The sequence below is a fragment of the Phacochoerus africanus genome, chromosome 2 (genome assembly GCF_016906955.1).
Source record: "Phacochoerus africanus isolate WHEZ1 chromosome 2, ROS_Pafr_v1, whole genome shotgun sequence".
Classification (NCBI taxonomy): Eukaryota; Metazoa; Chordata; class Mammalia; order Artiodactyla; family Suidae; genus Phacochoerus; species Phacochoerus africanus.
Window position 1 is genome coordinate 241,413,116 of NC_062545.1, and position 13,270 is coordinate 241,426,385.

The following is a 13,270-nucleotide window of genomic DNA, read 5'->3' on the forward strand; positions in this document are numbered from 1 at the left end:
ACTGAACAAGGCCAGGGATCGAACCTGCATCCCCATGGATGCTAATCAGATTCATTTCCACTGAGCCATGACGGGAACTCCTGACTTTTGTATATTAACCTTGTCTCCTGCTACCTTGCTATAATTGCTGATTGGTTCCAGAGTTTTCTTTGTCAGTTCTTTCTTATTTTCTACATGGAAAATCATGTCTTCGACAAACAAAGACAGTTTTGTTTCTTCCTTCCCAATCTGTATACCTTTATTTCTTTTCCATGCCTTATTGCGTTAGCTAGAACATCTATTACAGTGTCTAAAAGGAGAGCTGAGAGGGGACATCCTTGTACCTGATCTTGGTAATAGTTTCAAGTTTCTTACCATTAAGTATGGCATTAACTGTAGGGTTTTTGGTAGATATTCTTTATCAATTTAGGGAAGTTGCCCTCTATTCCTAGTTTACTGAGAGTTTTTATCACACATGGATGTTGGATTCTGTCTAATGATATTTTTTTGCATCTATTGATATGACTATGTGATTTTTCTTTTTGAGATTGTTGATGTGATAAGTTTAATTGATTTTCCAGTATTGAACCAGCCTTGCATACCTGGGATAAATCCCACTTGGTCATAGTTCAAAATACTTTTTAATTTATCTTGAGATTTCTTTTTTGACCCATGTATTATTTAGAAATGTATTGTTTAAACTTCATGTATCAGGGAATTTTCCAGTTATCCTTCTGTTATTGATTTCTAGTTTGATTCCATTGTGGTCTGATAGCAGGCATTGTATGATGTCTTTTTTTTTTTTTTCCCCACTGTACAGCATGGGGATCAAGTTACCCTTACATGTATACATTTTTTTCCCCACCCTTTGTTCTGTTGCAATATGAGTATCTAGACATAGCTCTCAATGCTACCCAGCAGGATGTCCTTGTAAATCTATTCTAAGTTGTGTCTAATAATCCCAAGCTCCCGATCCCTCCTACTCCTATCGGGCAGCCACAAGTCTATTTTCCAAGTCCATGATTTTCTTTTGTGTGGAGATGTTCATTTGTGCTGGATATTAGATTCCAGTTATAAGTGATATCATATGGTATTTGTCTTTGTCTTTCTGACTCATTTCACTCTATTCTTTTAAATTTGCTAGGGTCTGTTCACCAAAATGTGGTCTAGCTTGGTGAATGTTCCATGTGTGACTGAGAAGAATGTATATTCTGCTGTTGTCGGTAGTCAGTGTTGGAAGAGTGTATATTCTGCAGTTGAGGTTGTCAATTCAATCCAGTTGATTGACAGTGTTGTTGAGTTTGGTTACATCCTTTCTGATCTATGCCCACTATATATTCCATATCTATGGAGGGGTATTGAAGTCTCCAACTATGATAGTGGATTTATCCACCTCTCTTTGCAATTATGATAGTTTTTGCCTCACATGGTTTGAGGCTCTGTTGTTAAGCACATCAGGATTGGAATGTATTCTTGGAGAATTGACCCCTTTGTCATTACACACCACCCTTCTTTATCCGTAATAACTTTCCTTGCTTTGAAGTCCATTTATAGCAATCAGTTATTTTCTGGTTGTTAAAATAGGTGGGAAAATTTCCCATGATGTTTTTGAAATGATAGAAATAGCTCATGGTCTCTCACTGCTGCCAGTGGAGAACCTCTAGGTAGATGTCCCCTGACCTCAGGACAGCTCCAGTGGATCCTGAGTTTGTCCGCAGAGACGCAGCTGGCAAAGCCAATGCCCTGTCCACTGTGGCATCATGGATCAGAAATCAAGCCCATCCGTGCTGGCACTCAGCTCAGCTCCACCAGTGTTCATGAGGCGTTGACCCTGTGCCAGGTCAACAGCTGATGTCAGCCTGTTCACACCGTGATACCCATTGTTGAAGGTGGAAATGCTTCAGAGCCAATTAGTAAATAGGCTACTAGAGCTCCGATAGTGTCCTCACTGCCTGCCCCAGCTCTGCTCCTGCCCATTCCTCCACTCTGGTCCAGCAAATAGAGCTGACACCTGGCATGACAGTACCTCTAGGACCTGCTCTGCCACCAGCATGTCTACTTGGATCGGCCCCATGCATTTACATACTGGTTGTGAAATATTTTGATTATCAGGCCAGGCCCTCTCTGGGGAGCAAGAGGAATGCTGTGGGAGGGTACAGGCTGGGTCCCTCCCCTTAGGATATGTCATCCTGAGGCACATGGAAGCAGGGGGAGCTGAGGATTTTGGCTCAGAAGGTATCCTGGGAGCTGATACCTTGCAAAGGGTTTCAGCAAGCAGGACCAGCGGGAAGGGCTTTCCTGGATCAGATGTCATTTCAGACAACCAGGGCCGCTGATCATACATCTTGGCCTATCAGCTGCCCGTATCTCCTTTCCTCCATGACGCATCGTTTCCACCACCTGCTAATTACCTCATTTCCTTCAGCGGCTCCAATTGTCATCTACACCCCCTGGCCGAAGTCCTCCAAAATGTGCTGGGGCCACCTGAGCTCCTCTCCTCCAGTTTGCCCTGGTCCCTTGCCCAGCGGGGTGGCTTCCCAGCCTCCCCTCTCTGCCACTCAGACAAAGAGAATGACGACACCATGGAATTCCAGCAGGGCCATAGAAGAAACAAGTGGAGAGCATACAGGGAGGTTGGGACTGCCCTGGTCACTTGGTGATCCGTGAACTGGGGACCCACTGTGTGCTGAGCACTGTGCGGGCACTGAGGGCACCACGGATGGAATAGATGCATTAGCAGCCCACCTCGAGGGTGGAGGCTAATGGCAGAGACAACGCTAGTATTCATACAGCCCTAAATGGAGGAACACAAGTTCCACAAGGGAGTTTCTGGATAAAGTCTGCGAGGCTCAGGAGGGCAGGAACGGTTAGCTGGGGACTCAACACAGGCTCTTGGAGAAAAGGGCATTGAGAATGGCCTTGAAGGACGGACAGGGTTTGGACGAGTGAAGCAGAAAGGAAAGGGCATTCTGAGCGGCAGGGACAGGATGAGCAAAGGCAGAGTGGAGGGCGAGCATCAGGTGCCAGGGAGCTGAGAGTAGCCCCACCAAAAGGAGCCAGCAAAGGGGACAGTGAGAGCTGAGGCTGAGCAGGGCAGGGGAACCAGATAAGGGAGCTTTGGTGCAGGCTGAGGACAGGAACTCTCCAGCTGGGGGCTAGGGGCCACGGCTGGAGGGGAGGAGGGGCACAGGGTGGTGGCTGATGAGGGGAGTTGTGGAGCTTGCCTTGCCCCACGCCTGGTCCCTTGTGCAAGGGACTCTTGCCCCCAGCAAGGCTCCCTCAGTGTTTTAGCTTCTACCCACTGGGGCTCCAGCCTTTCTTAGGGTGACTTACTGGTACCCTGCCTTTTCTCCTTTGGTTCAAGGCCCTTGCTGAGATGCTCAAAGTGAACAAGGTGTTGAAGACGCTGAATGTGGAGTCCAACTTCATTTCCGGAGCCGGGATCCTGCGCCTGGTGGAAGCTCTTCCATATAACACTTCTCTGGTGGAACTGAAGATCGATAACCAGGTAAGATGGCAAGGGTCTCCTTGTGTCCCTCGCTTAACCCTTGCCATTCCGCACTTCCCTGCTTGCTGTCATCTAGACTAGATGCTGCTGGATGGAGCTGGTGCTGCTGCCTGTCAAAGCCCCAGAGCTCAGCTTTGATGGGCATTCAAAGCCATCCGGTCTGCATCCTCCATCATGCTCACCTTCCTTTTTCATCATTCCCACCAAGGGCTCCTCTAGCTTCTACTTGGCTACCCCTCATGAGGGGGAGCTCACTCCTTGCCAAGATCACCCCTTTCAATCTTAGAATATCCTTCCTTATATCCAGTAGAAATCAAATCCTTGTAAGTCCTGATGTTGGGTTTAATTCTGTCCTCTGCTGCACACAGGACACATCTGGTGCACAGATTTTATAAACCATTGGAGTCTTCCTCACCAAGCTAAATATCCCCATTTTTATCAGTCACCATCCCCCCCAACTCCATGGGCTTTTGAGTCTCCTTACCCTCAAGGTTATTCTCTGGACACATTCTAGTTGGCCTTTATCCTCACAGGGTTATCATTTCTCTGTAACTTCGGTGGTTCAGTCATTTCTTTTCAGGGCACCTGTTTAAGTTCTAACCTTCTAAGAGGATGCTAATGACAGTATCTCATATGTTGCATGTGTTGAGGATCTCCTGTGGGCTGGACTCTGTGCTGCGCCTCTTATACACATCCCCTCTGACCTTCCCAACAAACCTGCGGGATGTGGGTGTTATCGGTCTCAGTTTACAGAAAAGAAGCTGAAGGCAGGCAGCTTTCTCAGGGCCACTAAGTGGGCACTGTGGGAAGCAGGATTTGAACGCAGGTCTCTGACTCTAATGCCACCTTCTGCTCAGTACACCATGTTGTTTCCAATACTGAAATGCTTACTTCTTGGAGTTTGCTGATGGCCTAGAGATTAAGGATTTGTCATTGTCACTGCTGTGGCTCATAGTTACTTCTGAGGCTCAGGTTTGATCCCTGGAACTTCCACATGTCTCAAGTGTGGTCAGAAAAAAAAGGCTTTTGTCCTTATGACTAATGGATGTGGAGCTTGGGTTTTTTCGTTTTGTACGAGTTAAGCTCAATTGTATCTGCATACTTTGCTTTGTTTTTGGTGTTTGGCAAGGCATGAAAGTGTTTGCTAAATGGTCGTATAAGTACATATATAGGGAAAAGATTGGATGGAAATATAACAAAATTATAAACACTGATTGTCCCTGAATGAGATTATCTCTACTCTTTAAATCCTTATTGAGAAAAACCTATATAAAAGTGCATAAATGTTAAACATACAGCTTAATGAATCATAACAGGCATGTCACCAGTCAAGAACTAAAGCATCACCAGCCTCCAGAAGACTTGGATGGTCCCTTCCCAATCACAACCCCTTTAAAACTTTTCACAGTTCTCTCCTTACTTACTTTCACACCTCCATGGCTTAGCCCTTGTTTTTCTCTCCCCCTGGAATGTCCTCCCTGCTGCTACCTAGAGAAATCCTCCTCTTCCTAGTGGATTCAGTTGAAGCCTCTCCTTCTCCCAGCAGTGTTCTAGAACCAGCCTGAACCAGCTTGCTGGAGCTGACTGTACACATCTCTTCTCCACTCCACTTCAGTGATGGCACATTGGTACCTTGAAGTCACGCCTAGCAAGAGTATTTACACTATGGGAATTGGCAAACACTACAAATACAACACCCCCTGCCTGAGCCAGCATGTCACTGCCTTCTCCCTTCAGCCTGCCACAGGACCTAGAAGGCTCCCTCCAGAGAGTTAGGTGCTCCCCTCTGAGTTCTCCTAGCACCTTGACTTCCCTCAGAGTTTCTCAGAAGCTGATGCTGTGTCCAAGTCATCTCCATATCCCAGGACCCAGCTCAGAACTTGGCCACACAGTGGCATTCGATAAGCAGGGGTGCCCTGGATGGTTGTTCATGTTGTTCACTGCACAATGAGGTGGAAGGGGGTCAAATCCAACCCATACTCTACTCTCCAAAACTTTGTATGGGGCTTTGTTCACCTAGAGAAGGTATTTTTTTCTAATCCATATAAAGAGGCCACATGAGCCTGCAGCAGCCCTGTCATGTGAATTTACTGCATCAAATTCCTTCCATCTCTCACGTGCCAGTGGCCTGTTGCTGCATCACCCATTCCCAACCCCCATCACTCCCACCCTTTCTTCCATTGCTGAACCTGCTCTATTGTAGGCAGAAGGGGCAGATCAGATGGAACAAAAGCATGTAGCAGGCTTGGCAGCAGCCCTGGGCCAAAGCCTGGGATTGGCTACTCATGTGACTCCAGGCCTGGCCCACTTGGAGTCAGGGTCTACCCAGCGTGAGCTGAAACCTGACTCCTGGGGCAGAATGTTGGCCAAAGATGACCCAGAGCACTGGCCTCAGGTCTTTGCAATGGCAGCTTACAGAGAACCAGCTGCCCACCTGCCCTCTCTCTGCTGTCCCCCCAGAGCCCAGAGTCAGGGCCAGTGCTAATAACATCACTTTCACCCTGGCTGAACACCTCTGTGAGAGAACGTTCACTTCCATGAGGCTCACTTTCCGCATTTGTAAAATGGAGATAATAAGAATCTCTACTTCTAAGAAGATTACAGATACTTTTATAATTACTCTGAAGGCGACCTAGGGAGTTCAGACTATTCTAAGAGTTAATTTACTGAGCAGGTACCATGTATCCATTATCTCATTTCATGCTTGTGTAGACTCTGGTGAGTGGGTATTAACAACCCACTCCAGTTTTATAGATGAAGAGACTGGGGCCCAGGCAGGCTATGTACCCTGCCCAAGGTCACATATTAAGTAAGTGACAGAGGCAGGATTCGAACCCAGGTTTATGTGACTCTAAAGTCCATGAACTGTGCCTGTCTGGGCTCTTGAACCCTACTGTAGTTTTGTGTGGGCCTTGGCTTTTCTCAGCTGCCCTTGGTGCCATGTCAGCACTGGTCACCACCTGTCCCCACCCCTCATGAGAAGACAGACAAGTATACATTTGGCCACCCAACCAGGTGCTCCAGCAAGCCACAGACACTGGACCATGAGGGTAGGAAATCTCAGTCAGGAGCAGGCATCAGGGAGGGCTTCTTGGAGGTGGTGGAATTTGAGATAAACCCATAGGTGGACTGTACCTCAGTGGGTGAAGCGAAGGCCATGGCACCGAGGTTCAGGAAACCATAGAAATAAAGAGGAGAGAGGAAAGCTGTGCAACCCACCCAAACTAGACTAACAGGACTCCCAGAAGAAAGCCAAAAAGGGAGTTGGGAGCCCAAAGGGCCCTGAACGGGTAGTGTGAGGGCAAATGGTCTGTGGGTTACCGTGGGCCCCAGTCAGCTATGCTCTGCAAAGATGGTTCCAGGCTGGGTGGGAGGACTGGGGGTGGGGAGAGGGCTTCAGGGCCAGGAGACAAGAGGGGGCTCCGACCACCCAGATGTGGGGGCCTGGGAGGAAGTGCTCCTGGGAGCCTGGGGTCTGGAGACTGGGCTGGGGCCTGCTGGGGAGGCGGAGGGCTGAGATGTGTCTGGAGAGGGGCGCTGCCAGCCCAGGCTCCTTCTGGGAGGCCACCCTCGCCACCCCTGCCTCTCGCAGTGTCCTGGGCTCTGGGGAGATGTGGCAAAGAGGAGGTGGTGAGTGGAGTTGGATTTATTCCTTGTCCTTGGTTAGTCACTGAGGTCTCCAGAGGCCACCGCTTTCTCCTCAGCCCCTGCGCCTTTAACCTTTATCAGAGTCTCTGTCCTCCTTTCTCCTTATACGGCCAAGGAAAGGGCCATGGGGAGTTCTACCCAGGGTGACACAGAGCCTCACAGGCTAGCTTGGGACACAAGTTGGGGAAAAGGACCCTGGGCCTGTTTGTTTACTCAGCCAGGCTCTCTTTACTGCCAGGCCACATTCTGCTGCAGCCTGGAGTTGCCCTGGGACAGCAGTGAGGCTGGGGGGCGGCCACCCACAGCTGAGGGCGCTGAGACTCGTCTAGTCGAGCCTTCCTTTTACAGGTGGGGAAACTGAGGATCAGAGGAGGGATGGGGTGCGGCCGAGGTCACAGACCGAGTCAGTGTCAGAGCTGGACAGGAACTGAGCTATCCAGATGGGCTGCATTTACGAGAGACCCTCCCAGCTCCAGGGCTCAGTTCACACCGGGTGCCTGCCGGCCCCGTCTGTCCCAAGCTGGCCCCATCCAAGGGCAGTTCCCTGCCTCTCTTGGCTCACCCTCCTCTCCTGCCACAGAGCTCCCTCCAGCGGGCCCTTCCCAGGACCCTCACAGTGCAGGGTACTCTCCCTGCCCCTCAGCACAGGACCCCTGCCCAAATGAAGATATGTGCAATGTTTGGGGGGAATTGGCTGGATTTCTCACGTTTCATTCCAATATTTGACAAAGAGGATATGCTTCATATTTTGAAAAAAGAAGCTAGAGGAAGTAGATTGTGTCTTCTTGTTTTTCCAGTTTAGATTATTTTCCTAGTGGAAATAGATTTAGAAAGAAAACAACAGCCATGCTGGAATAGATCCTGGATGTTGTCACACATGGTGATGCCACTTAATTTTAGATTCCACGCTCACGGCTGCTGGCTGGGGTTTTGGTTTGTTTGTTTGTTTTAAAGAAATACACTTTATTTATGTTGACTTTTTAGGGTCGAATCTGTGGCATATGGAGGTTCCCAGGCTAGGGGTTGAATGAAGCTATAGCCACCAGCCTACACCACAGCCACAGCAATGCCAGATCTGAGCCAAGTCTGCCACCTACATCACAGCTCACGGCAACACCAGATCCTTAACCCACTAAGCGAGGCCAGGGGTCAAACCCACAACCTCATGGTTCCTAGTCGGATTCGTTTCCACTGCACCACAGTGGGAACTCCAGGCTCTACCTTTTGAAGGGAAGAGTATCAAAGAATTTGCAGCCATATTTTAATTTGCAGAGTGAAAATCATCTATATCTTCTTCTATTGGTGCAGTTTGACCACAAAGCCCTTTCTAACCTGCAGCGCAACCCAAGGATAGAGCAGGCGCCTCCAAGGGTGATGTACTCCCATTCCCAGGGATGTGTAAACAGAACAGAATGATTTGGCAGTTGTCATATGGAGGGAATTTCAGTATCAGCCAGGGTTCGGAACTCTGGGGTTGGATTAGATAATTTCCAGGGATCCTTTCTGTTGTTTTTTGTCTGTTTGTTTAAGTGTTCTCAATTGTCCATACCTTCTGGATGAAAGAAAAAGCCACAGTTGGCCACCATGAAATGTACCCAGTGAGCTTTGTGATGTCAGTGGTGCCTCTGGCCAGAAAGAGGGTCTCAGATGCACCAACTCCAGGTCCCAGCTCAGTTACACCCGAGTCACTGGTTGGTTTTTAAGTAGTGAATCTATTCATCTTCTCCCCAGCTTGATAACGTGCAGTCATAGTAAAGGCTGAGGGAACGAGAGCTGTCATACATTCCTGAAGGGCACATCAGGGTTGTGTCATTTTAGCAGGACGGTCACACTTTTAATTCAAAATATGCTTGTCTTTCCACCCACCAATCCTGCATCTCCTTGGCCAGCCTGAAGAATACTCCCTCTGGAGATCCCATTGTGGTCCAGTGGGTCAAAGACCCCATGTTGTCTCTGTAAGGATGAGGGTTCAATCCCTGGACTTGCTCAGTGGGTTAAGGATCCAGTGTTGCCGTGAGATTGGTATAGGTTGCAGAAGTGGCTGGGCTCTGGCATTACTGTGGCTGTGGCGTAGGCCTGCAGCAACAGCTCCAATTGGATCCCTGGCTTGGGAACTCCCATATGCTGTGGGTGTGGCCCCTGGAAAGAGTTTAAAAAAAAGAAGAGAGAGAGATAAAGAATACTCCCTCCCTCTCCTACAAAGCACACTCCGCATTGTTTGTAACAAGGAAAGCTGGAAGCAAATAAAATACCCATTGCTACCAGGGCAATCCATGAAGTAGTTGGAAAGAATGAAGTAATTCTCTGTGTGCTGACAGGGAAATATCTCCAGAAATCATTAAACAAAAAAGACAGGTTGCAGAACAATACATATAGTACGAATCCATTAAGGACGAACATTAAAAATAAGGGAAAATCTATATTTTTGTTACGTACTTCATAGAAACAATACATAGGGATACACCCCGCTGGCCATGGTGGTTTCTTCTGTGGGAAGAGGATAGGAAGGGGGATAAATGATGTGAAGAAGGTCTTTCATTTTACCATCCGCTTTCATATCATTAGTATTTTTCGGAGTTCCTGTTGTGGCGCAGTGGTCAACGAATCCGACTAGGAACCATGAGGTGGCAGGTTTGATCCCTGGCCTTGCTTAGTGGGTTCAAGATCCGGTGTTGCAATGACCTGTGGTGTAGGTTGCAGATGCAGCTCGGATCCCACATTGCTGTGGCTGTGGTGTAGGCTGGTGGCTACAGCTCCAATTAGACCCCTAGCCTGGGAACCTCCATATGCTGCAGGAGTGGCCCTAGAACAAGCAAAACAAACAAACAAACAAACAACAACAAAACACAAAGCATTTTTCATAGTGAGACTACTTTTACCCACAAATGATTTCTTTAATTCTCGAGCACATCTGAAGGGGGAACAAGAGTTCTTCCCCTACCCCCTCTCCCTGGCTCTGCCGCCAGACTCTACTGTTGCATGACCCCTACCATTCTAGCCTCTCCCCAAGGGACTCCTAATTGCCTTTCACATGCTGTCAAGGTTGCCTCCTAAGGTTTTATGCCATCAAAGCAAGTTATTCATAGACTCACAGAATGCAGGCTCCAGTGGCTTTAAAGGTCACAGAGCCTAAGCTTCCCCCACTCCTAACAACCCCTAGGAGTCCCTTATGATGCAATCTGCCGTCTATTTGCACACCTCCAGGGATGGGCAGTCCACTGCCTTAACCAGACACTGTTGATGGTTAGATGGCAAACCTGTATCCTTAGCAAGTCCACCTGCCTATAGCTCCTCTCATCAGCCCTATTTTGCCTTCTGAGCTCTCTCAGAGGCACCCAATTGAGGTGGGAACTACCACAGGCTCTGAGCAAACTGCTAGTGTTCAAATCCTGGTTCTGCCACTGACTAGCTCAGTGCTTTTTAATATCTCTAGTCTTCATGTTCCTCACCTGTAAAATAAAAGTTATAAGAAGACTACATATTCCGTAGGTTTATAGGGAGGAGAAACTGACTTAGCTTTTATGGGGGGTAGGGGAGGGTGTGCACCTGTGGCACGTGGGAGTTCCCAGGCCAGGGATCAAACCCAAACCGCAGCAGTGACCTGAGCTGCTGCAGTGACAACGCCGGATCCTTAACCCACTGTGCCACAAGAGAACTCCCTTGACTTTGCTTATGTAAAGTGCTTATGACATGCCTAGCACACAATGATCTGTAAATAAATAATAAATACTTGGAGAGTAAGTAAGAGACCAGATTTCCGGTCCTGACTCTGTCCCCAAGGCCTCCTCTCTCATTTGGGAAATAACTGAGACCTTCTCGCCTCAGAGTCCCTGGAAAAGGGAAGGCCTGAAAAGGAACCAAGTATGAAGCTTCTTAAAATGTATGCAGGAGTTCCTGTTGTGGCTCAGTGGAAATGAACCTGACTAGCATCCATGAGGATGCAGGTTTGATCCCTGGCCTCAGTCAGTGGGTTGAGGATCCGGCGTTGCCATGAACTGTGGTGTAGATTGCAGACGCAGCTCAGATCTGGCGTTGCTGTGGCTCTGGCGAAGGCCAACAACTACAGCTCCACATCGACCCCTAGCCTGGGAACCTCCATATGCCGCAGCTGCGACCCTTAAAAAAAAATGTATGCACATTTTCTATTTTACTCCTTATTGTAAAAATAATGGTCTGGGTCCAAGATTAACACTCCAGGCAGATGACATGATTATCTCATGGAGTCCTGTGTCCTCTGGCACACACCCAACACATCTGCATGTATCCCCGGCTGGCGGGGGCTAGCTTGAGAGTGTGGGCCTGAAGCATCCCCTGAAGTCATTCCAGCTCCAGGTCCAGCTCAAGCCTTGGCTCTGATTTAAGCAGAGGGAGTGCAGTCCAGCTTCTAGGAACATATAGACTGGGTTTACTCATCCCCACGCTAGAGGTGCCAGTTCCTGCCTGCCCTGCCCACCTCCTAGGGATAGAGGGCGGTTGAATGGAGCACTTTGTGCTCTGGACCAATCAGCACAAAGTGTCAGCTTTGAAAAAACGGCCCTTGCAGTCACTGGCAGCCCCTCCACTCAGGGGAAAATAGCACTTTCTAGACTAGTCCATCCTGAGTTCTTGCAGAGCTTTCCCAGCAAGTGACATCAAGGAGAGGCCAGTCTTCCTGCTAAGTGAGAGGAGCGGGGGACCTACCAGTTCCTTACAGGGGTCTCAGATGGTTCTGTACCATCTGCCAGGCCAAGCTGGTGAGCAACCAGGGCTGTGCTGCGTCCTTTGAGGACAGGCCTGAGCTCTTCCCAGCACTTTCAGGAGTGGTGCCAGATGGGCTGGTGGAGTCTCATCATGATCCCTCTGCCTGTCCTAGTCTGCAGTCCCAGCCCCATCTGAACCCGCACAAGCTCTAGCGAGCTCATGATACCTGGGGGGAATTCTCTATCAAGAGCCTCAACTGTGGTTCCGGGCTTGTCCCTTTGGATGCTGGGCTGATGTATCTTCTCAACCTTCCCATGTTGCTGGGCACTGAACATGTTCCTGTTTATTCTATTCAAATCAGTTCCTTGACCTTAACCTAGAGATACAGAGGACTGTTCATTTTCCAAGGGCTCACGGTCTACAGTAGCGCTAGACTACCCTAATTGATTAATTTCAATTAATTTTTGATTGAAATGTAGTTGATTTACAATATTAGGTTCACGTGTAAAGCATAGTGATTCCATATATTTATAAATGATACTCCATTCAAAGTTATTCGAGGTAATGGCTATAATTCTACATGCTCTACAATATATCCTTGTTGCTTATCTATTTTTTACATAGTTGCCCATACCTCTTAATCCCCTACTCCTATCTTGCCCCTCCCCCCTTTCCTCTCTCCTCTGGTAACCACTAGTTTTTTTATATGTGTGAGTCTGTTTCTGTTTTTGCTACGTACACTCATTTGCATTAATTTTTAGATGCCACAAATTTAATTTGAATTATTCAAATTTAAAGTTTTAAAAAACCCAACCAATCCAATTAAAAAGGGGGCAGAGGGAGTTCCCATTGTGGCGCAGTGGTTAACAAATCTGACTAGGAACCATGAGGTTGCAGGTTCGATCCCTGGCCTTGCTCAGTGGATTAAGGATCAGGCGTTGCTGTGAGCTGTGGTGTAGGTTGCAGACACGGCTCAGATCCCGCGTTGCTGTGGCTCTGGTATAGGCCGGTGGCTACAGCTCCGATTTGACCCCTAGCCTGGGAACCTCCATATGCTGCAGGAGCAGCCCTAGAAAAGGCAAAAAGACAAAAAAAAAAAAAGGTGGGGGGCAGAGAATCTGAATAGACATTTTTTTCAAAGAAAACATGCATATGGCCAACAGGTACATAAAAAGTGGCTCGCCATCTCTAATCATCAGGGAAATGCAATCAAACCGCAATGTGATATTGTCTTAACACCTGTTAGAACCGCTATGATCAAAAAGACAAGGAGTTCCCTTGTGGTGCAGCAGGTTAAGGATCTGGTGTTGTCCTTGTCCCCCAGGTCACTGCTGTGGCGTGGGTTCATTCCCTGACCTGGGAACTTCCACATACCACAGGCGTGGCCAAAAAAAAAAAAAAGACAAGAAATAACAAGTGGTGGCAAGTGGTGGAGAAAAGGGAACCCCTGCACAC

At 48.2% G+C, this 13,270-nt stretch overlaps 1 protein-coding gene across 1 annotated transcript in view; it reads left to right on the forward strand.

The window, feature by feature from the left end:
* Nucleotides 1-13,270, forward strand: part of TMOD1 (tropomodulin 1) — a 92,092-nt gene that overhangs the window by 64,224 nt on the left and 14,598 nt on the right. The window contains exon 8 of the mRNA XM_047768001.1: nt 3,344-3,487. Within this exon, the coding sequence (XP_047623957.1) occupies nt 3,344-3,487 (144 nt within the window). The remainder of the gene's footprint in view (nt 1-3,343; nt 3,488-13,270) is intronic.